The 24,530-nt window shown below is 36.0% G+C and overlaps 1 protein-coding gene across 7 annotated transcripts in view; it reads left to right on the top strand.

Annotated features, from left to right (window-relative positions):
• LOC136039152 (uncharacterized) overlaps positions 1-24,530 on the top strand; it is a 212,614-nt gene that overhangs the window by 63,088 nt on the left and 124,996 nt on the right. For all 7 annotated transcript variants that reach the window (XM_065722640.1, XM_065722642.1, XM_065722646.1 and 4 more), the window contains exon 6: positions 16,319-16,495. In XM_065722640.1, coding sequence (XP_065578712.1) covers positions 16,319-16,495 — 177 coding nt within the window. The remainder of the gene's footprint in view (positions 1-16,318; positions 16,496-24,530) is intronic.

Below are 24,530 nucleotides of genomic sequence, written 5' to 3' on the forward strand. Positions count from 1 at the left end.
AGCCCAATTCGTATTTAGCACAAATACTGATTCTGCGTAGCTATTAGGATGTATTGGGTCTTATCAAGGACCAAATGAAGACCTTTTTTTAGCCCCTCTACCTTCCACAAATGCTGGCTGTCTTTCGAAATGGAATTTTTGGCTACGCCCCTTAACATTTCAGCCTAATGCTAGACCTTCATTTAGTCAATTATTTAGTGATTTTTATCGCATGTGGTAGGAAACCATCTTTATAAGTACCCAAGTCCAAATACCGTAATTGCATTTAAAGCTTCAGAAATTACCAGTGGGAACGAAAAAAAATGAGATTATCTTTATTTTACTTTAATGATGGACTTAATCACGCTAACTGCCTTCATAATTGGACGTAATGGGACAATTTCAAGGATCAGCACAAGATATTGGATGGAATCATCCGTCATAAATGTCGATTGAAGACTGGCTGGAGCCAGAACAAAAAAAAAAAAAAAAAAAAAAAAAAAGAAAAAGTAAAATCTACAGGATTTATATTTTATGTACCACCTTGTCCAGTTAATAAATATTAACAGTTTTAAAGTGTTTCGTTGAAAAACTTTCGGATATTCCAAAAATGGACATTTTTAAAATTTAGGCCACTAGTAAAACAGAAAATATATTTATATTCTCGTGAATACATCTTGAGGGACCTCGAGCCGTTACTTCGACCCCCCCCCTTCTAGTGAGTTAAGCACTTTCGGACATATGCAAGCTGTGATGTGACCTGTCATTTTATATCATATGTTGTCAAGATAGAAACAAAACTTTGAGCCTATTGCTTTTGAAGTTTTCTTTTGCGCTTTTCGGATCTTTGAAACTGATAGGTCATTTTGAGGCCTTTCACTTCTGAAGTATTATGTGACGATCTTTCTGGATTTGCAAAAGCTTTGCAACTTAGCAAACTTGGCAACTTTTTACTAAAGCCCCATTCACTTGAAATTTCACTAATACTGAGATTTAGCTAGCGCTAATTTGAGCTAATCAAATCTGATTAGCGCTAACCAAAATCATTCATGAACTTTTTCAGCCAATCAGAAAATCCTATGAAAAATCAGATTGGCAAAATTAGCACTAACCTAAGTGTCAAACCCAAAAAGAGTGATTTTCACTCTTCCGCACCCCCTCTGAGGCAAAAAAGAGTGTATTTCACACAAAAAGTGTGCAAGTTGGCAACCCTGGTTTGAAACCCCTATAGTGAGGTTCTCTTGTATGCTGAATCTGATGACATTAATGTCGGACCGAGAAAGAGTGATTTTCACTCTTCCGCATCCCTTCTGAGACAAAAAGAGTGCATTTCATTCAAAAAGTGTGCAAGTTGGTAACCCTGGTTTGAAAGCTCTATAGCGAGGTTCTCTTGTATGCTGAATCTGATGACGTTAATGTCGGACCCAGAAAGAGTAATTTTCACTCTTCCGCATCCCCTCTGAGGCAAAAAGGAGTGCATTTCACACAAAAGTGTGCAAGTTGGCAGCTTTGGTTCTCTTGTATGCTGAATCTGATGACGTTAATTTCATTATGGCCGTTTGTCTTTTTGGGTGCGTTCCAAATTTTCAATTTCCTCTGGCAAATTTTCTCTGGCTAGTAGCTTTTGATGGGTCATATTAAATATACTGAACTTTATATATTTGGAATCAGCATAAAATGCGAACTACCTGTGATGACTGTGTTGGAAAAACATGGGATGGAAACTCAAGCTCTGATCAAGTATGAAAGGCTTTCTTGGAAAAGTTTAACAATTTATTTTCAAGATTTATGAATTCCTCATTCAGAAACTCCATTGTGTTGTTACAATTTTGATTTTCCATGAATATAAAGTCACGTAACCTAAAATTCTATGTGGAACTCGAGCCTATATGGCACTATCTATATTACGAAAAATACTTGCTGTGTAAGATCATATAACGTAAATTCGTGTGATACTACTGTGAAAAATTGTACGGAGTGGTATGAGAGCGCTATCAAACTTATAACGAAGACAAACGACGATAAATGGGTAAATGAACCCAAAAACGAATATATAGGTTATTTCAAATGAATATTCACATCAAATTGAAACATAATAAGCATGGAAGCTTTTGCAAAGCCAAAAATATTAGCCCAGAAGATTTCAAAAAATGAAATGCCAAAAGAAGAAGAAGTTGTCGACGCAGAATATATCACATTCACGGTATCTAGTTTTTTACTCAGGCGAAAGAAGTCTACTTAATAGTCTGGCGAAAGAGGGGCGAACCGCCTCATATACGTAATAACTTCTGTTCTTTTTAAGTTTTACTGTTGCTCCTTACTTTCAGTTGAGAAAACTTTTTTTTTATTTAATTTCTGATCTTTTTTTAGATAATGCTGGGAAAGAATGGAAAATTCTCTTCCCTCATGAAAAATTTTCCATAGAAAGATCCTTCCACGTAACCCCCTCCCCCTGACTCCCCTTCCCCTGACTCCCCTTCCCCACCAGAAAAAAAAACCGAAAAGGTCTGTATACTTCCCAATAACCAATACTATATGTAAACAATGGGTAAAGCTCATGACTTGCAGCCCTTCCCTGGGGACTGTGAGGGATTTGATCGTTCTCAAAGACATAGTTATTGGTTTTATTTACTATGCTGAACAAAATGGCTATCTAAAAATTTTGATCCGGTGACTTTGGGAAAAAATGAGCGTGGGAGAGGGCCTAGTTGCCCTCCAGTTTTTGGTTCACTTAAAAAGGGCACTAGAGCTTCTAATTTCCGTTTGAATGACCCCTTTCGCGACATTCTAGGATCAGTGATCGATAAGATCATCCCTGGAAAAACCAATAAAAAAAATAAATAAATACGCATCCGTGATCTTTCTTCTGGCAAAAAAAGTACAAAATTAGACATTTTTGCAGATCTGAGCTTGAAACCTCTACAGTAGGGCTCTATGGTACGCTGAATCTGATGGTGTGATTCTATGACTTTTAGGGGGCGCTTCCCCCCTTTTTTAGAAAATAAGGCAAATCTTTTCAGCTCGTAACTTTTGATGGGAAGACTAAACCAGCCTAAAAATTCGGTTCTTTTGATACATCTATTGGTATCAAAGTTCTGGTTTTTAGAGTGCTGGCTACTACTGAGCCGGGTCGCTCCTTACTTCCAGTTCGTTACCACGAACTGTTTTATATACGTAAATTTTTGGGCGATTTTCTGTGGGTAGAGGGAGAATTTCACACGTGAAGAATTTTCTGTTGGGAGGAAAGTTTCCTGGGTAATTTTCCAGGAAAACTCAACGAGGTGAGGAAGGGCTGTAGGTTCTGCAATTTGCCCATTGTTTGCATATAAGTTTTTTTTAAAGCAATGAAAAACCTCAGTGTAATGAGCGATGAGTTAAGGAGGGAAAGCCCCGTCATGTACGTAATAAATTCTTTTTGTTTTAAGTTTTAATGTTGCCTTATTTGTAGTTTTTTTTTATTTAATCCTCATTATAGTTTAAATTCCCTAGCCCATTACACATTTTCAATTTGAATAGTTAGCTTTGATGATTTTGAACAATTATTACTGTGATTTGTAGATTTTGCGTTTGCCTAATGTAACTGTCTGAAAGGTATTTAAGTGAGAAAGGCCATACTTAACATTACGTAGTTTTGTCACTTAGGAAAGAACGTACGTAGCGTGAAAGTTACTTGATGAGTTATATACTCTATTTCTGCCCGTTTAAGGTTTTAACATACTTTAACATACTACTGACTTTTTTTGAAGAATTTTTCGCTGGGATTTTTTTGCATTAATTACACATGTAAGTACTGTGCTAAACTTACGACAACTTACGAAACGTTGAATGATTGAACGACAAACGCCATTAACTGAGAAAATATTTGCCAATTGAGTTACTAGTAGACTAAATAGGTAACTGTTAAAAAGCCGAACAATATATTTGCAAATTATTTAACACTCCTTTTAATCTATTTTGGAATAACCCGGTGTTGTTATCAGTTTGAATTGTGGAGTTTATTTTTGGTGAAGATAAGCTAAAAGGGGTCTCTGAGCTGTACATATTTATTCTTAAGACTTGTTAGATTCCCAACAATTCGCTTCGGTTGCTGCGGCTCGTATCTGACAGTGCGGCTGTTCTACGCTAAAACCTAATATTTCATTTTTCAATTTCTCGAATTACTCATAAAATAGTGATTTTTTTTTGTAAAATGACTCGTAAAATAGTGATATTCATGTTTGGAACGGGAAGAATAGATGAAGATGCAGAATTTTAACAATATAGGTGTTTTGAAAGCCGTTTTCTTCCCGTTTTTGCCATTCTGTTTTCTGTGGGGTACCAGGTTTTATAATTCTAATGTATCTGTAGGTCTTAGCTGAGCAAAACTGATAAGATTAGACTTTATTCCTATTTTCGTAAAAATAGCTTATATTAAGAAAATAATTACAAAGGTTTTTAACCACATCAATTTCCTTTAAAATGAGCCATTAAACAGCTCTCTACGGTGTCCCAGTGCCCCGCTATCTGAGGAAACGAAAAAAGATGCCGTATGTGCAGAATAACGTGGTTGAAGCCACTTTTCTTGATTTTCAAGCCAATATATTTCCATGGTTGTACAAGCAAACGGACGGTAAATTTCCTATTAGGAGGTATTGGACAAGGCGGTTCTAATATTGTGCTTTTTGTTTTGATCTGATTTCAGTTTTGGGAGTTATGGGCTATTGCAGATTTTATTAAGGGACGTGATCGTCTCTTACTATGTTGCTAGATATTTAAAGAAGTATAACTGATAGAAAAAATTCCAACTGTTCCGTTGGACTCGCCGTGTTAAGACTAGTAGAGATCCCGTCTTAAATCAAAATGGAATTTCATTTAAATACTATGTCTCGACAGATGGCTGTCGAGTGAGTCTGACAACAAGTATTGTGATAAGGATGTGCATTTTGAAACATTTTTCTGACAGATAATTTTTTACACAATGAATTCGAAGATTGTTAGTGTTCTTCTACAGTTATTGACCTTATTTATCTATGCACACAGACGTTATACTTCCTTTAAAGTATAGGCAGTTTTAGGATTCTCTGGATAACTATTGAGTCTGGTAGAATTGACAAGTTCGACACATTTTTCTGCTTTCCGTCCTCCTCTGAAGTTGTCTTCTGTCCTTTAAGGCTAATGGTCTTTTTTGTTCCCGCCCAATTTCTGAAACAGATTCTAAGAATCTTAATAACGCCACTGCTAGTATCTATTCGATAGCAAACTCGTTTATGAGACTTGACAAAAACATAAACAAGTGGGAGAAAAAAACAAAAGATGTTTGTTTAGCAAAAGCACGTTAGATTCTACGGAGATTAATTTAAATGAACAGGTTATGTAAAAGAAAATATACCCACTGCTGAGCTAAAAATAGTGTTTTCTTTTGCACATCAATTTAAAGGGTAATCCTATATTTTTTCGCTCAGAGATTTTGATTCGATGTGCATTGAATGCAAATGGTAGAACTTGTACGAAAAGTAGACAAATCTTTTATTTTCGAGATGGGTGTCTGTTTTGAAATGTAAAGCGTGAACTCTCCCAAACCTCAACCGAGACCGAGTCCGTTTGGAAATGAAAATTGTTTGGCTATTGGGAGAACCCTTGGGTATTGAGAATTGCAAGCAGTTAGCCAGGTGGGTGAAACACCCACCTGGCTATTTTCTTTTAATCTTCAGTTCTCGAAGTCCACCAGTCCCCAAACTTAAACCTCGTCATGTTACTTCTGAATTCCTTTTTACAAATTGTGATGAAAATGAAATAAATGAAATAATTATGTGTATGAAATAACAATCCTGTGGAGTAGATGAAGTATCGTTAAAGCAACAAAAACAATTGTTATTTCTATTTTGACTCATCTGATTAATTTATCACTTGAAGAGGGAACTTTTCCAGAAAGACTTAAATTAGCCTGAGTGCTACCCCTTCACAAAGGGAAGTCAAAAAATGAACCGAGTAATTACCGATCCATTTCTATTTTACCTTTTTTTCGAAGATTTATGAGAAAGTAGTCCATGAAAGAATGTATGATTACCTCCAGGAGTAGAATCTTCTGTGCGATACCCAACTTGGCTTTCGCAAAGGACTTTCTACGGATATGCACCAGCTATCTGGAATTCAATCCCCTTGGAAATCCGGAACTCAAATAACCTTACTACCTTCAAGCGAGCAGTGAAGGGTCGTTCCAGAAATACTGTTTAGATTTGAATATCATGCGGTCCTCCTCTTTTCGATCTTTTCTTTTATTTTCTTTTTTTTTTCTTTTCTTTCTCTTCGTCACTTCCGTTTTTTCTCTTTTTTTTCTTTTTTGATAAATCCAGTTGATTCGTTGTTTCTGTTAGTTGATTGTTTAATTATTCTTTAGTTAAGTTTCTGCCCTAGTCAAGCACTTTTGTGCTTTCCTGGCAGATTATGTACATGTAATTATGTGTTTTTATTTAAATATATATGATTGAATTGAATTGAAGAATTCCTGCGAACAAAACTCTAGCACAGCTTGCATCAAACAATAAGTGCGTAATTGGTAATTTGATGTGTGTGTGTAGACTTGTTCCTGTGTTTGCGTACGTTTGTGTTTTTGTGCTCCTCAATCTCATCCTGCTAAATAACTAAGAAGACTAATCCGCCATTCCATCATAAATTTACTATGAAAAAGTAGCACATAAACAGAATTGATGGAAATAAAACTAATTTATTGGGAAGATAACAAGAGGAAAAGTTTGTGTAAAACGAAAAACTCAATGCATACCCGTACTAATGAACTTATTTTGGAAGAAATATAGCCTCTCAGGCGCATACGGGTTAAAGCACATAAAAAAGAATTTTTATTGAAATAGAAGAAAAGCGATAACAGTAAAAAGTTTGGGATTTCCCAAAAGGAATTTAAAAACCCTTGTCCATCGTATCTGCCCCCATTAAAATACAACAACGAAAACAAACAGTCCGCACATGCAAAAGTAAACTACCCAAAGAAAAAGGATGAATGTTTGAGAGGTTTTTCACTCTCAGAAATCATATACCTCAGGTGGCTAGTACCAAGCATGGCAGAAGTGTGCCAAGCATAGCGGAACTGTGAGAACAGTACTAAGAGTGAATGATCTGTGCCAAGCATGACATAAGTATCCCAAGCATGGCAGATGTCTGCTAAGTCTGATACAAGATCGTGATTTCATAGCAATCTGGGAATGTACATTATACAATTAGGCTAGTGAGTTAAGTAATTGAAAATTAAAGAGCCATTTGAAACAGACGGACAGAAAATAAAATCCTTCAATGATCTAAATGTGAAACGGTCAAACATTACTGTCTATGCATAATTGACTGAAAATGAAGAGAAATAAAAATAAATAATTATACCAAACATAAAAGAAATGGGTACTGCTATATACAAATAATTAAATCCTAAACGATTAAAAATTAAAATGAGTGCTAAAGTTAAACCAAAAAGGACACAAATTACTGCCCATAGGAGTTCGACTAGAGTTCCGTTCTAACCGTAAACCAAAATAAAAAATTGTCGCTAAATAGAATCTGTAAACCTTAATTGTTGATGTTTCCTGTAATTAGTATATTAAACACTAAATAATTATACATTACACATTCAGTTCATTTTCAATATCTTTCCAGTCACCTTGATTTTTATAGTGGTTTTTTTTTGTCAGTATTTTGGAATTAATAAGATGAAAGCTATTTTCCTTGTAATAAGATTAGGGCATTAACGTTATTTTGTGTTAGGGCGAGATGCACAAGATTTCGGAAAGAAACTTAAAGACGCTTTAATTAAATACCAAAAATGAACGAATTGTACAGAAAACGTAATAATTGTAGGAAAAACTATAAAAATCACAAATACTAAGCCCAAGTAACATACAAGAAATTTATAAGAAAAAAACTAAAATTGTTTGTATTAAATGTATTTAATATACTTCAGACCAGATAAGAAACTTCATTATTTTTGGACATTGACGAAGAATGAGACAGAAATTTATGGAGGAAAAAATAATTTTCCTTGCCAATATTTTTTAACACATTTTTTTTTATCAAACACGAAGATTTATCTATTCCAAATCAGACCAAATTATTTCTTCAAAATCACTGTTTTCATGCATTGAGTTCCTGGTAAATTCACTGTTCTCCCCCGATCCCTTCTGTGCGTTTTTTTTCTTGCTGTTCACTTCAACTCGACTCAACCTTCTTTTTTTTCCTCTTTTTATTTCTTGAGACAAGCTTGAGTCCTTCGGTTGGTGGGCTGTTGTACATTTTACAGACACAGGTTCTCTGATTTCCATATTCCTTGCAACCCTTGAGTCTAAAATTTCAGGAAGTAAGGATTCATTCCAGAAGGCTTCAAGCTTCGGAAATATTTTTTCCCAGTAGTCTTTCGATCGGTGAACTGTAATTATTTCCCAATCCTCAATAGAGTTATAAACTATTAAGTGGCATACCATTTTATCCAGTATCTCGAGTTGGCCTTGTATCTGGGCGAAATACCTGTGATTTTTTTTTAGCTGAAGACCTTCACTGGATAATTCAAGAAAAAATGCTTTAACTAAATTTTTTGACTGGGCCACATCATAAATGGTTTTGAACTCTGGTATATTATGCACCGTTTTTATCTCTATAGGTGTGCCATTAGGGAGCAGCCCATCTACAGATGCAGCAAGATACTGATACTGTGGATGCACACTGAGTCCTATTTGATCTCCCTTTACGACTTTTAAGTTGAATTTGTTTTCATATGCTTCTAGTGCCACTACTTCTAAATCTAAGCCCTTTTTCATTAGGGCAGAGCAGAATCTAGGTCCCAAGTTTCGAATTTGCTTAACAATTGGGGCAACTCTGGTGCTGTTTTTTCTGGTTGCAATTCTGTGGAAGTAACTACTAGTTATTCTCTTAGATCTTTCTTCAACCCAAGTGTCATTTTTGGATTGGCCCTTGGTACTGTTGAACAAACAGCTTATACTGGCAAAATCCAATTTTAAATTCTCGTCAGTATATTTTTGTATGGCCAAATTCATTTCATCAGAAGTCATGTCTGGCTTATTGCAATTTGGTCCATAGTCACGATTACCAAAGTTATAGTTTCTATTTTTTAACTTAGCAACGTGTTTTCCTCCAAGAGCACTATAATAACTGGTCAAATTACGTTTAGATATTACACGGAGTTTAGCCGTTTTATTACAATATTTTTTTGTTACGCTAGAAGGACTAAGCCCAAAAATATTTTTCCAAGCTAATTGATGCCATTTTGGACCTGAATTATAAGCAAGACTTGCTCCATGAACTCTTGCATGATATGAACCTCGTTTAGACCGGCTTATTTGCTTTCCTCCGATGAATTTAGCAACAACTGACATGTAGCTTTCAGCTAAGTTTGTAGTTGCGTCATTTCGAAGCTGCTCTGCTTTTCGACACACAATATCGACCTCTGTCATAACATCTTCAAACACGTGCAGGGGAAAATTATTCCACCGATCTTCTATTTTACTATTCACGGTCAATTCAGCAATCTTAGGACATCCAGAATCACATTTTGTGTGGTTTCCGAAAACATGGTACGGACCTCTTTTTAACAAGATTTTCAATTCTTCTGCTGTTCCATTATTTTCAGAATTTATTTTTATCGCACCCCTTAAATTTTTTGTCAGTTGCTGGATAATTCCTCGGGGAAGACATTTTGTGTACAAACCTTTTTTATTTTTGCACAAATTATATAGATGGGCTGTATAGTTTTTTGTGACGTGATTTGCACATTCATGTTTCCGTATGTTGGAACCGTAGGAAACACTTTGTTTTAGCTTATAAAAAACACTGGAATCACCGTCACCGATAAACTCTAAAAACTGTAATCCGTGCATCTCCTCACTGGAACGAAAGCCTTCAACTAGAATATCTGTTTCCATGCTCCTTGAATTTCCGTTATAATTCAGAAAGCAGAAATGATCTTTGGGAATTACTTTGGCGTTTGCAGAAGAAAAACATATATAACAGTATTTATTTTTTATGCCAACATATAACAGTTTTTTCGTAAATGCATCTATGATAACTGCAACACATCCTTTGGCCGAATAATCGTGTCCTTTGCTACGCTTATTCCAGCCTCCATCACATATCACTTTTGTCCAGTATGAGTCCTCCTTATACCTATCATCATGAATGGCTGATTTTAAGGCCTCTCGTCCATTTTCTAGCAAAATTTCCGATAAACTATTCATCCAAGCATTACCAAGCTGCCTTTCAATACGGGAATAAACTATTCGTGACATTGGTTTCACTCCAAGCACCCCGAAGAATTCACACAGTGTAGAATACCCTCCTCCACTACCCATGGCTCCCCAAACAGCCTTCGAATTCAAGCAGCCTTTAAGACTTGATTTTTTTTCGGAAAAAGCAACCTGTGTCTGGTCCGTAAAACTTGAAAGATATTCTTTTACGCTTGTTGCTGGACATTCTGGTTCACCTTTAATCCTCTTTTCCCAGTTACACTTATTACACTTAACTTTCAGTTCAGTTTTCAGGCCTTTCTTTTCTAATTGCTTTATAATCAATTTTCCGTGATCGCAACTGATTTTGTGTCTGAATGCTGAAATTACTTCAGCAAGGAAATACCTTAGATTCACAATGCAGTTTCCATCTGGAATTCCAGATAAGTCTATCTCAGTATTCGTATCGGGGCAATCAACACCGTAAGAACCACTACCGTTTCCCAATTTATTTGAATCGTCTATGAGAGGATTTGCTGAAAATTCTTCTGAAATTTTCGATCCATTTGACAAATTATCTTTATCTTGTTCTCCAAGCAGCACCTTTCTAAAAAAAATGAAAAGAACCATAGAAAAACAAAACAGCGACCCGGCTCAATAGTAAACGAAAGTCTAAAAAACGAAATTTTGATACTAATAAATACGTCAAAAGAATCGGATTTTAATTAAATTTAGTCCTACCCATCAAAAGATAAGAGCCTGAGAAAATTTGTCTTATTTTGGAAAAAAGGGGGAAACACGCCCTAAAAGTCATAGAATTGTTTTGCCAGAAGACTGATCAAGGGTGCGTGTTTATTTGTTTTTTGTTTTCTTTTTCCCAGGGGTGATTGTATCGACCCATTGGTCCTAGGGTGTCGCAAGAGGGCTCATTTTAATGAAAATGAAAAGTTCCAGTGCCCTTTTTAAGCGACCAAAAATTGGAGGGCACCTAGGCCCCCTCCCACTTTCATTTTTTTTCTCAAAGTCAACAGATCAAAATTTTGAGATAGCCATTTTCTTAAGCATAGTCAAAAAACATAATAAGATGTCTTTGGGGACGACTTACTCCCCCATAGTTCCCGGGGGAGGGGCTACAAGTTATAAACTTTGATCAGTGTTTACCTTGACCTGATGCCCACTTAATTGGACAATCTGTCTTGGCTTTTTCTACAATTGGCCATGACTTGACTTTTCCCACAACTATTCCTTTTAATTAAAAGTCAACGGTTGAGGGGTTTTGGCTGAGGGGGGGGGGGGAGGGGTAGAGGGGAGGGAGCTACGTTGAAGGATCTTTACTTAGAGGAATTTGTCACGGGGGAAAAGAAATTCAATGAAGGGGCATAGGATTTTCTAGCATTATTAAAAAAAACACTGAAAAAATAATAATGAAGAAGTTTTTCAACTGAAAGTAAGGAGCAGCATTAAAACATAAAACGAACAGAAATTATTACGCATATGAGGGGTTCATCTCCTCCTAAATACCTCGCTCTTTCCGTTAAAGTAATTTCAACTATATATTCTACGGACTTGGTGATTCTAGGGTCATTCTTAAAGAACCGGGAGAAAATTTAAGCTTTAGTGTAAAGAGCGAGGTATTGACGAAAGGGCAAACCCCCTCATATATGTAATACAAATATACAAAGTTCTAGGTGCTTTTATAAGTTACCAAAAATTGGAGGGCAACTAGACCTCCTCCCCCACCCCATTTTCTTCAAAATCGTCAGAACGAAAATATGAGAAAGCCATTTAGACAAAAAAGATATGCAAATTTCGTTGTGCGGTTAGCCAAATCAAAACATGCATTAATTTAAAAACGTTCAGAAATTACATAAAAAAAACAGTTTTTTTTAACTTCAAGTAAGGAGCGTCATTAAAACTTAAAACGAACAGAAATTATTCCGTATATGAAAGGGGTAGTCCCCTCCTCAACGCCTCGCTCTTTACGCTAAAGTTTCTTATTGTTTTAAAAAGTATAGTTGTGAGAAAGAGTCAAACTTTAGCGTAGAGAGCGGGACATTGAGGGACTACCCCCTTTCATAAACGGAATAATTTTTGTTCGTTTTAATGTCGCTCCTTACATGCAGTTAAAAAAAACTTGTTTTTTTTTATTTAATGGACAAGAGGGAATGAAACTTGTATATGTAATTTTTACTTACCGGTATTTTAAATTCAGCCACCTTTTGTTGATAATTTTCTTCCTCATATCTCAAATGTCTTATTGACTTCAGTTGACAAGTCAACTAATCAGAGACACAATGCCTTGGAGGCGTAATGCCTAAAATTGGATAAGAATCCCGCCTTTTTTTCTATTGGCTGATGAACAACGCTATTAAGCCGGAAACAGGGGTAAAATAAGTAAAAAGTAAGCACATTTTGAAATTGTATTTTTCTGATTTTGCTTTCAAACTATTTATGATAGACATCAGAAATTTTCTGTAATGGTTGTAGATTATAAAATCTACATATGATCCAAAATTCTACCCTCTGGAGCCAACTTCATACCTTCTAGCAAGAAAAATGTTGAAAATTAAAAATAATTTTTTGCACCGTTAAAAATAAAAATATAACAATTCTGCAACCAACATTTTTTTTTAAATACTGGCAGGATGAACTAAAAAAAAAATCTACTGTCATTTCCCATCCACTAAATTTTTATTCACCAAACTAAAATAACTTGATTTCTTTTTTTTGCACAATAGGTAAAGCATATACAGAAAAAGTGAAACCAACATTTTTTTCCTTTTTAACTCGAGAGTCATCAAAAAAAAAATCAGTTCAAAATCACCAAAATCGCAGAAGTTATTCATGATTTTCTATCATAGGAGAAATAGCATTGGACACAAATTAAGACCATTATCCTTAATTACCTCTGCCAAAATGATTTACATCAAACTCCAATTGTTATTCGGTGTCTTCTTTTTTATTTTTGTTTATTCTTTTTTTTTGTACTTTTTTACATCAAGAGTGTTATTTCCTTCTTAAAAGAATTTTTTTTTACTGATAGTCTCTTTCACAATGAACGAAGGTCGTTAGTGGCCTTTTCCACGATGAATAAAGGTCGTTAGTGTTCTTCTCCAGTAATTGACCTGACTTTTCAATACTCACAGATGTCATTTCTCCCCTAGGATTAAGTAGTTTATTATAACTCTGGCTATATCAATTAGGTTGAATAGAACGTTATCAAAGACTTGGGTGATGCCAAACTGATAAACCCGACCCATTTTTGATTTTTTTTTTGCTGTGTTATGATGTTTATGTAACTTAACGCCTTCTGAATTACCACGGCCAAAGTGGAATGCGTCAAACTGCAGTTCTTGTTTCTGCTTTTTTTTCGCCTGGTGATTGGGATTCAGTAATAGTTGTTATATTGGGACATATTTCTTTTTTTTTGGTGTTAAACAGTTCCAATTGTTAAAAAATATTAATGATGGTTTCTGCGTAGAGAGTATTCCTAGCTTTGCATGGTCAACTAGTGTCTTTTGAATTACCAAAGCCAAGGGGATTATCAAGATTTTTTTTTGTTATTTAGCCACGAAAGTTTAATTGGAATTTAGTATTTTAATTTTTTTTTACATCATGAGTAAGATTTTCGTTAAGTTTTTTTTTTTTTTTACACATAGTCTCTTCCACAATGAACGAAGGTCGTTAGTACTCATATCCAGAAATTAACCTAATTGGCTAATGATCAAGGACCCCAAAGTATTTGTAGTTTATAAACCCTACATATTTTGTCATTTTTTTCCGTTCTGCTGTTAAATGTACGTTATATAACATAACGTCGTTTGTGTCATCGTGGCCAAAGTGGTCAACGTCAATTGGCAGTCTTTTTATTTGGCATTTGGCAAAACTGTGTGCATGCTTTGCATGGTCACCTAGTGTCTTTTGAATTATCAAAGCCAAGGGGGTTATCAAGATTTTTTTTTGTTATTTAGCCACGAAAGTTTAATTGGAATTTAGTATTTTAATTTTTTTACATCATGAGTAAGATTTTCGTTAAGTTTTTTTTTTTTTTTTTTACACATAATCTCTTCCACAATGAACGAAGGTCGTTAGTACTCATATCCAGAAATTAACCTAATTTGCTAATGCTCAAAGACCCCAAAGTATTTGTAGTTTATAAACCCTGCATATTTTGTCATTTTTTTCCGTTCTGCTGTTAAATGTACGTTATATAACATAACGTCGTTTGTGTCACCGTGGCCAAAGACGTCAATTGGCAGTCTTTGCCATGCGTGGCGGTCCAAGATGTACACCAGGGGGTAGGAAGCCAGCGCCCCACTTTGCTCTTTTGAAGTGGGAAATAGTGAATCTACTTCACTTTTTGACATTTTTTCCTTCCTCACTTTTTGGATTAGGTAAATATTCCTGAAGTAATCTGATTCGCTTTTATTTAAAAATACTGCAACTCTGTTAGTAATTGTCGGAGCCAAAAATTGAAAAGGAAAGACCCTCCTCCCTCGGGGTACCCTTATCCCCTTTTATAAATACTTGTGTCAAAAAGAGTCAAAAACGAACTCTAGGAGTGGGGTAAGTACTTTCGGATTGCCACTGCTGAAGGGGTCTTTGTAAAACGCTGGTCTTGTTTCTTTCTTGTTTTTCTCTATCAAAAAGTTTTGAGAGCAAAGATAGCGTCTTGAAAGGCATTTCTTACAGATGATCTCTTCCACTAACAACTTGAAGGCCGTTCGTTTTCTTGTCCACTTTGGTTTTGTCTCTAGTTAGTTTACCAATATTCTTCACCAGTTAATTTTCTATTTTTCTTCTCTAGTAGTTTTCAACTTTAAAGTCGTTAATATTCTTCTCCCATAACTGATCTGATTTTCCAAGGCTCACAGACGTCACAACTCCTCCGTATTATACGTATTATCTAAGAACTCTGCATATCGATCGAGTTTGGTTAAACAAAATCAAAGAAGTAGCGGATATCAACTTGATTAAAAGTTAGAAATATCTTTCAGATCATTTAGGAATAAAATCTTGAAAAACTATGGGCCTTTGACGAGTAGGAAGAACAAGAAGAACAATCAAACGAATATTTTGCCTCTATGGAACAAGGCGTCTCGTTGAGAAAGAGAGACTCTATCAACTGAATCACAACCACTTAAAATTGAAGAAGTCCAAAATAAAGGAAAAAGAAAGAGAAGATAAATCTAATTTTTTACTTATAAATGTTTATTGAATAATCGATTCAGTGTCTTCATTGCCAGGTCGAAGTTCTTCTTTGCTGAATATGTAATTCAATTTAATTTATATCTGAACAGTCAACAAAAGAAAAGAGGGTTTGTAGCCCTAGTGACAGAGTACGATAAAAATAAAAATAAAAAGAGAAAATAAACGAGCAACGAAAAGAGAGATTACAATCAACAAGCACAAACATAACTACATACTATATGAAGAGGGAAGACCACTGGAGGTTGAGTTTTCTAGTGGAGGATGTGTAATCTTCCAATCTCTTACCAATAATGTTTGCAGGCAGAATCAATTTAAATTTTTTACTAGAGAAGAATTACTATTCCAAGGAGGCAGATTCAGCAGATACTTGGCGAATTTAAATAGATTTGATTAATTTTTTTTTTTTATTTGAAGCGGAAAAAATTTCCAAATGGGGGACATAGCAAGAAGATGGGGCACAGTTAGACTGTTGTAAAGTTTGGAAAGGTGAAACCGACTAAGATTTGTGATATTTGATGCAAGCGTAGAATATGCAATTCGAATCTTTTTAGCAAGATTTTGAATTACAAGCTTAATGGTTTCTTTAATACTTCTTCCAATGGGCATACCAAAATAAGGCTATCGGAAAGCGGAATGGATGTTTCAGAAAGTTCAAGTTGTAGGTCGGAGTTAAAACATGATTAGGCTATTGCAATAGCAGATAACATATTACTTGGAGGCAGGGCTATATCCAGGATTTTCGCTTGGGATGGGATGTACCAAAATAATTTTTGTTTAGTGGGGGTTGGGTTGATAAGGTTTTATTTGAATAGCTGCGGCTCCCGAGGATGCCATAACAGGCGCTTTGGCAGCCATTACTTTGTGTGCATCTCATCACCTTGAAGATGCTGATTAATAAAACTATGTATTTCCAGGCTCGATACCAGTTGGAATTGCCGTGGCTCGTCAACGTGCAGCTGTCACAGCAATGACGGTTAATCATCCAAAATTGAAAACGCAATTAACGGAACGGCAAAATGTGCCAATTGCTCCGCGTCAATCGGAACCGTTACTTTTTCAAATTGCTCCGGGCTCAGAAATTGTAGTTCAAAGTAAGTCTTTTTGTCTGGCGATTGTTCTTCGGGATGTTGCTGCCCTTTTACACTTTTTCTTTAACCATTTTCAGCTAAATTCAAGGTTCTCCTAAAACTTCAGCTGGTCACTTAAAAATTTCTCTGTTATTATATTTGTCCAAATGAGATGTATTTTTGCTTTGTCTGCAGTTGTTCAGCATTTCTTGTATGTGTATCATCAGAATAAATATCTGGTAGCATAGAAAACTACTATTAACAACAAATCACTGCAACACCAAGTTACCTAAGACCAATACAGCTGCGCACACTCCTTCCCCATTCCAATATATTCAAAGTTTCCCTTTTTACACCCTCCCAAGAAGCTCTAATTTGCTTTATATTCTTCCTTGCGACCTCTTTCCTTCTCATTCGGGACGACCTGCTTTTCGTTTGGTCCTAGATGGATGGACAAAGGACAATCTTAGGCACTTTACCATCCTTCATATGCAAAACGCGTCCTAACCATGTCAACTATTATTCTGCTCTAGCCCTAGAAAGCGGGATAAAACCACCTTTTTTGTATAGTTTACTATTTGAAATACGGTCAGTCAAACGGGTACATAAAACAATCCGTTGACAACATATAACAAATCCTCTATGGATATATGAAACATATGAAAACAATATGAAAAAATATGAAAACAATATGAAACATATGAAAAAATGTTATATGAAAACATATAACAATCCTCTTGAAAACATGTAACAAAACCTCCTCCGTCTTCCTAAACGCTCACGTTTTTGCACCACTGTCATCACTTACACTGCACCACTGGACCTCTTGCTCCACTTACTGCACCACTGGCTCCAATATTCTAATCTTGGCTAGTTATTGTATTATGCCAGCAGATCATCAACAACGCATCAAGGATTTTTTTTTCTAGGAGGGGATAACCAAAAACTTTAAATCACGCGTCAAAAACTTGTTCATATTCATTTTTGTTCCTTTTTTACGAGTCGGGCAAACATTTCGGGCGGGTGGGGGTTCAAACCCCCTAACCTCTGGATACGACCTTGACTGCCACATATCTAATAAGAATGGTGGTAATCCATCAGTCGAGATAACTAAGCCTAAATAAACAGTTATGCTACTATTTCAAGCAGTTTTGAAACCTTTGCTTAGACGAAAAAGCGCAAGGGGCTTCCGAAAACACTTGTCTGGAGTCTCTGCTAAATTAAGACATCTGTAACCTTACCTCATAAGCTAAAAGACCATAGTTCAACTGATTTTTAGATGCGTTTTGGTCTCTTAGGTTACCGATCTAAAAATAATACACCTTTTAAGGTATTAGGAGGCCTAAATTCAATGCAATGGTGGATTATATCAAAGCTTATATTAGATTCTGACTGCAGTTTGAGGTTGCTTTTGGATAGAAGATTTTGTTTTGAAAAAAAAAAACTACAAAAAACTAAAAATCATAAGCCTCTTAAAGAGTACACACTGAATGTTGTGGAAACAGAGTTTGCTCGCGATCAGGGGTGTAGCTCCAGCATTTTTATTAAGGGGGGTAGAGGAATTCACATCCGGAGAGTCAAGGGCATGGACCGAATTCTCCGAATTATTGGGGGCAACTGCTCTCCCTTGCCACCCCTCCAAACGATGCCACTGCTGGATATATCATGATTAACACAGTTATACGCCCCGATTGAAAGTTGTACTTGTTGAATAATTTTGAAGATTGGTGTAAAGGTGTCTGAACCTTGGGGTGTCACAAGACGTTTCCAAGGGAGAGTGGGGTGGTCATTAACTGGTAAAAACGAAATTTTTGGTAAAAATCAGGTCTAGTTTTCTGGGTTTTTTTTGACACCTTGATTATTCTCTGGGGTGACATTCCCCTGCGTGTAGGTGTGTTCTTTGCGGGAGTTGTATGATTTGGTCGAAATTAGTATTAAAAATAACTAATGTGTGTGGTCGAATATTTATTTTTACAAAAAAAATGGGTGAAAGAGATTTGAATGAAAATGATTTTTTTTTTTTTTAATGAGGAAAGTTTCAAAGCAAATGCCGTTGGCTCAATATTTTTGGGCTAGTAAATTATTCCAGTGTTTCTTTTCAAATCGCCCTTGGCATAGAAATTTCAAATCGAATCAAGTCTTTTGCGCAAGCTCAATATTGAATATAGAAAAGAACCGTTAGGTAGGAGAATTTTGGTTGTATATATTCCGGAGAATCTAAATGTCGGTCGTGTCCAGGAGCAATATATTATTCCTATTTGTTTATGAGAGTCAAAATTCCGTTTTATAGAGTTTTGGTTACTATTGAGCCGGGTCGCTCCTTACTACAGTTCGTTACCACGAACTGTTTATGAGAACTAGTTCAGTTCATATAAGCTAAATACACCGATTTGCAAAACTGAAGTAACAATATAGTCGCTTTCACGCATAGAGGTTGTGTCTGATGTTTTTCTCGCTTTTGAAAAGTTTGCCAAAAAACTGTTTGTTAGGTTTTATTTCAAAGGGAGAATAAGGAAGAAAATGTGTTTCAATCATACTTTGATTCTTCAAGTTTAAATTTTCTTGCTGACCCTTCATTTGAGGATGGCTTTGCAAGCAGCTTTTGACTATTTTTCAGGGGTGTCAAAAGGTCAAACACTACCTTTTGTGGCAGTGACAATATTCAAATTGAGGGAGTTGAATCGTATTTATAAAACGGAATATAGACAAATATAAAAGCAAAAAAGTTTTTAATACAGGAAATGTGTATAAACTACTTTTTCAAGAATATTTTTCAAAAATAATGGCTGGAAGACTAATGTCTCGGGACGCCATTAAAGTTCATATCATTAGGTTAATTTTTAAAGCAACTATTTACAGTAGGTTTTTATAGTATTAATTTCGTTGACTTTAAAAAAAAAGTTAAACAAAGTTTTAACTTTTTTATGACTATAATAAAGTAGGCAGGGGCAAATGGTTAAAACCCTTTGTTAAAACGGAATGGCTTAAATTAGGAACAAATGATGATGAATAGATGATGGGTGCATTCCAGGCTCGACAAAAAGCTAGTAAGAACCTAATTTTTTGTTCCAGCCCGGGCCATAACCAGGATTTGTTTACGGGGGGGGGTATAAAAACTTTAAAAAAGGAAAAATCGTTTATATTCATTTTTGTTACGTTTTACAAGTCAGACAAACATTTCGGGGAGGGGGGATGTCAAACCCCTAACCCCCCTCCATTGGATGTGGCCTTGGTTCCAGCTGAGGTTTTTGTATAGCTGGTATGACGGGAATTTGTCTTTATAGTAACTTACTAAAGCTAACGAGCATTAGTAAAAGGTTTTAGTGAAGTAATTTTTAGTGAAGTAAATCTGCATCATTATTATCATTGGTATTACAATCAGGCTGAAATGTATAGAAACTATTATTAGAGTGAAAGAGAGATGGATTCAATTGAAAATTATGAAGATGATATACTTATAAGCATAATAAGCCCTTAGTTACGTCACAACCGTTCCCGCTTATCAACTGCTAGTGACTTCTGTAGTTAATGCAAAGTTACTTCGGCTTATAACCTGGAATGCACCCCGTGTTAGGTAGGTTACCTAGTTACCGTGTTAGGTAGGTTACCCCGTGTTAGCCGTTAGGCTAACACGGGTTACCGTGTTACCTAGAAAACTTACAGAGTGGATAGCTTTATGTAGCGAGTGAGTCGATGGGTAGGTCGAGTGCACACAAAATTCCCCATTTGCTCATTAGCCAACTTGCTGCTGTCTTGAAACTACGTATTCCCGTCTATTGTTAGGGCTAATGCCCCTGCTAAATTAGCTTCTGAACAAGGTAATTTGAATACAAGTTTCTAGTTTACAACTTAGCTCACTCTAAAGCCGGCGAGGGGTGTGTAAAGTCACTAACAGTTCATCTTTTTCCAGAGCGTTTTTTTCAAGCAGCTAACTGATCACAGTATAAATATTATTTATAGTATGTATAATAATAAATATTATTATTTATTAATACATTATCAAACAGTTCATGGTAACGAACTCTAGTAAGGAGCGACCCGGCTCAATAGTAACCAAACCTCTAAAATGGAATTTTGATACCAATATCTACATAAAAAGAATCTTATTTTAATGCTGATTTTAAATCTATAAGTATCATCAAGTTTAGTCTTACCCATCAAAAGTTACGAGCCTAAGAAAATGTGCCTTATTTTAGAAAATAGGTGGAAACGCCCCCTAGAAGTCATAGAATGACTTCTAGCATTCTATGGAAAGAATGCTTTCCATAGAAAGTCGCCATGGATGCGTGGCGATCTGCCACGCATCCGTGGCAGATCACGGATGCGTGTTTATTTGTTTTTTTGTTTGTTTCTTTTTCTTTTTCCCAGGGGTGATCGTATCGACCCAGTTGTCCTAGAATGTTGCAAGAGGGCTCATTCTAACGGAAAGGAAAAGTTCTAGTGCCCTTTTTAAGTGACCAAAAAAATTGGAGGGCACCTAGGCCCCCTCCCACGCTAATTATTTTACCAAAGTCAACGGATCAAAATTCTGAGATAGCCATTTTATTCAGCGTAGTCGAAAAACCTTATAACTATGTCTTTGGGGACGACTTACTCCCCCACAGTCCCCGTTGGAGGGGCAACAAGTTACAGACTTTGACCAGTGCTTACGTATAGTAATGGTTATTGGGAAGTGTACAGGCGTTTTCAGGAGGATTTTTTTGGTTGGGAGAGGGGTTGAAAAGAGGGGGGTATTCTGGGGTAACTTTCCATCGATAGTTTGTCATGGGGGAAGAAAATCTCCATGAAGGGAGCGCAGGATTTACTACCATTATTTAAAAAAAAAAAACAATGAAAAAATAAATATGAAAAAGTTCTATCAGCTGGAAGTAAGGAGCAGCATTAAAACTTAAAACAAACAGAAATTATTACCCATTTGAGGGGCTCACCTCTTCCCAATACCTCGCTCTTTACGCTAAAGTATTTTTAGTAATTTCAACTATTTATTCTACGGCTTTTGTGATTCTGGGGTCATTCTTAATGAATTGGGACAAAATTTAAGCTTTAGTGTAAAGAGCGAGGATCTGACAAGGGGGCGAACCCCCTCATATATGTTATAAAAATATGAGAATACAAAAGTTCTTTACGTAAGCTAATTTATAAGTTACGTAAATCTTTTACTAATAAAAATATTCGTAAAAAATTAAAAATTCTAGTTGCCTTTTTAATTAACAAAAAAATTGGAGGGCAACTAGGCTTCCTCCCCCGCTCTTTTTTTCTCAAAATCATTCGATCAAAATTATGAGAAAGCCATTTAGCCAAAAAAAAAAAAAATGCAAATTTTGTTTTAATTATTCCTCTGCGGAGAGCCAAAATCAAAACATGCATTGATTCAAAAACGTCCAGAAATTAAATAAAAAAAACAAGTTTTTTTTAACTAAAAGTAAGGAGCGACATTAAAACTTAAAACGACCAGAAATTACTTCGTATATGAAAGAGGCTGCTTCCTCATCAACGCCCCGCTCTTTACGCTAAAGTTTTTTACTATTTTAAAAAGAAGAATTGAGAGAAAGAGTCAAACTTTAGCGTAAAGAGCGGGGCGTTGATGAGGAAGCAGCCTCTTTCATATACGAAGTAATTTCTGGTCGTTTTAAGTTTTAATGTCGCTCCTTACGTTTAGTTAAAAAAAACTTGTTTTTTTTTATTTAATACTGTGTAACAGAGCGAGTGCATCGAGCATACTGAACTAGTTTACGAGCTGCTAGTGAAAAAGGATGGCAGGTGTAGTGAACACATAAAAAATTGAATAGCTGGTATTCCGAGTGTATTTTGCAGTTGAAAAAAGTTGGATTGGAATATTAGAAAGCACGATAACAATTGCGATAGCGTGGCTCTGAAACGTGGCTATTTGAAAAAGTTAAGAAAGACATACGCTAGTTGTTTTTCAGAGGAACTGTCTAAGGACTGTTTAAGTATCCGTTTGAACGATTGTATATCAAAAACAATGAGCTGCGCGAAAATGTGGTTTCGTCCTAGTGTCTTCGGTTAAAAAAAAAAGATAGGCCACGATAACTAGGTCACATTTCAAGGATTATAGGTTACCAAGAATGCGCTTTATGGTAATTCTGCTGGAGCCGAATGAAAAGGAGGATGTCTGCAAACTTGGGATAGGAAAGTTCATAAGAAACGGATTAAAGGACTTAGGAACCTTATGGGAGAGAGCAAAGATTAAAATTCTGAAGCAGGTGAAGGAGGAGCTTACACAGCTGTGTAGGCCTTGGGCGGCATGTTTATGGGACGACTCGTGAGTAATAGTAGCAGTAAATTAATATGAGAAGTAAACATGTACGTAATATCTGAGGGGGGGGGGGGCGCATTGAAATTTCTGTAAAAGTCATCTTTTTTACAAGTACGTAGGAAGCAAACTAACGACATGAGAATTGTCTGTCATGACTGACCGTATTTTTACTAAGGACAAAAACGCCGTTACGTATTATATCTTGAGTCGTTGACTTGAAATCGCCCTAGTTTCAGCTAGGCATGTACGCAAAAGAAGTAGCCTTCTAAGTGCTTGCCTCCTCTTGAAACCTCAAGTTTTTCTTTTTCTCCCCCATGGGTGTAGGCAACATCTTGCCTAGGGGGCAGCCGATTCTGTGATGGAATGGTGAGGGGGAGCTGAAATTAAATCGGAAGTTAACAGAACCCCGCATGCTCAGCAAGTTCTATCTTACCTTTGAAATCTTTATTCATCAATCATCACCAAAAATAAAAAAATCATCGATTAAAAAATTTAAAGTTGGGCAATATTAAAAATCAAAATTGATGCATCTACATATCGATCCAAAAATCAATATTAAATATCAAAACGTAAATATCGTTATCAGTAACGATATTTGGAAATTTCTGTTTATTTCAAGCTTTTTTAACCATCTACCAGTGAACATTCAACAGAAAAACTCCGACATAAGAAACGTTCTCTTTGATATCTAGTATAAAATTGAAGTTCTATGGGGACAACTGCCCTCCTTTCCTATGCCTATATTCCCCCCTTTCCTACGCCTATGTTCCCCCTATATTTTCAAATACTTTCCACATAGGCTAATTTCAAGCAAAGGATTGGTAAGAATTTGAATCTGTCATTTTTAATGCGCATTTGTCTCTTCTGTTTTCCTCTTTTACGAACTTCCCGCTTGAAACCTAATTACTTTAAACGTCAATCACAAAAAAAGACGGATTGCCTACAAAAAGTCCTGATATACTTGGCAGATGTGCTTGATACTTAGGCACATTATTGATATTCTTTGAAATTCGTGTATCTGATGCTCTTACACAAATAGATGTAGGAGCGGGCATGTATATTGGGAGGGGGTGTGTCCGGTTCAGGCTGCTCGAAATTTACATGTTTATGTTATTATTGTATTATTCACCTTTCGTTTTTTTTTGGGGGGGTGTGTGTGACGAATATGCCATAATAGGGATGGAGACGTGATCATCTAAATCTTGTGGTCGTCCTAGCCCCAAAGAGCTTGTGAAAGTGATATTAGGGACGTAAAATTTTGGGGCTTAGGTCCTCCTTTTGCTCCCCTTTCGATTTTGAAAATGTTTCTTAGGTGGTACTTTCATTTAAAATGACCTTTTTTTTTTTTGGTATTTTCATTGTGCTTCCTGGCTGAAGGGCTTTGAGGTGAACATCAGCCCTGCCGGTTTGGACATTAAGGGTCTAGTGCCGTATCTTTTACTTTGCTTTTTTTGATATTTTAATTGATAAAACTAAAAAAAACGTGAAATTCACCCAGGATTTAAAAAAATACACCTCCCCATTTCCTTCATTTTTGTGAACTGGCGACGCTGAGTAGCATGAGTGAAGCTTAAGTTGATTTCTAGGGAAAAAATAACAGCACCATCTAATATTCCTTAGGAAGATCCTTCAGGTGCATGCTTAGCCAATTGCCGCCAGTCCAAAAGTTGGTGCAAAAGCCCTTAGGTTGTGATTGTTTTGTTTACAGGCGGCTAAATTGCTTCTTGTGGGGCTTTTTGCAGCTACCGTATATATTCTTATCAATATTATCCTGTGCCGGTA

The sequence above is a fragment of the Artemia franciscana genome, chromosome 19 (assembly GCF_032884065.1).
Source record: "Artemia franciscana chromosome 19, ASM3288406v1, whole genome shotgun sequence".
Lineage (NCBI taxonomy): Eukaryota > Metazoa > Arthropoda > Branchiopoda > Anostraca > Artemiidae > Artemia > Artemia franciscana.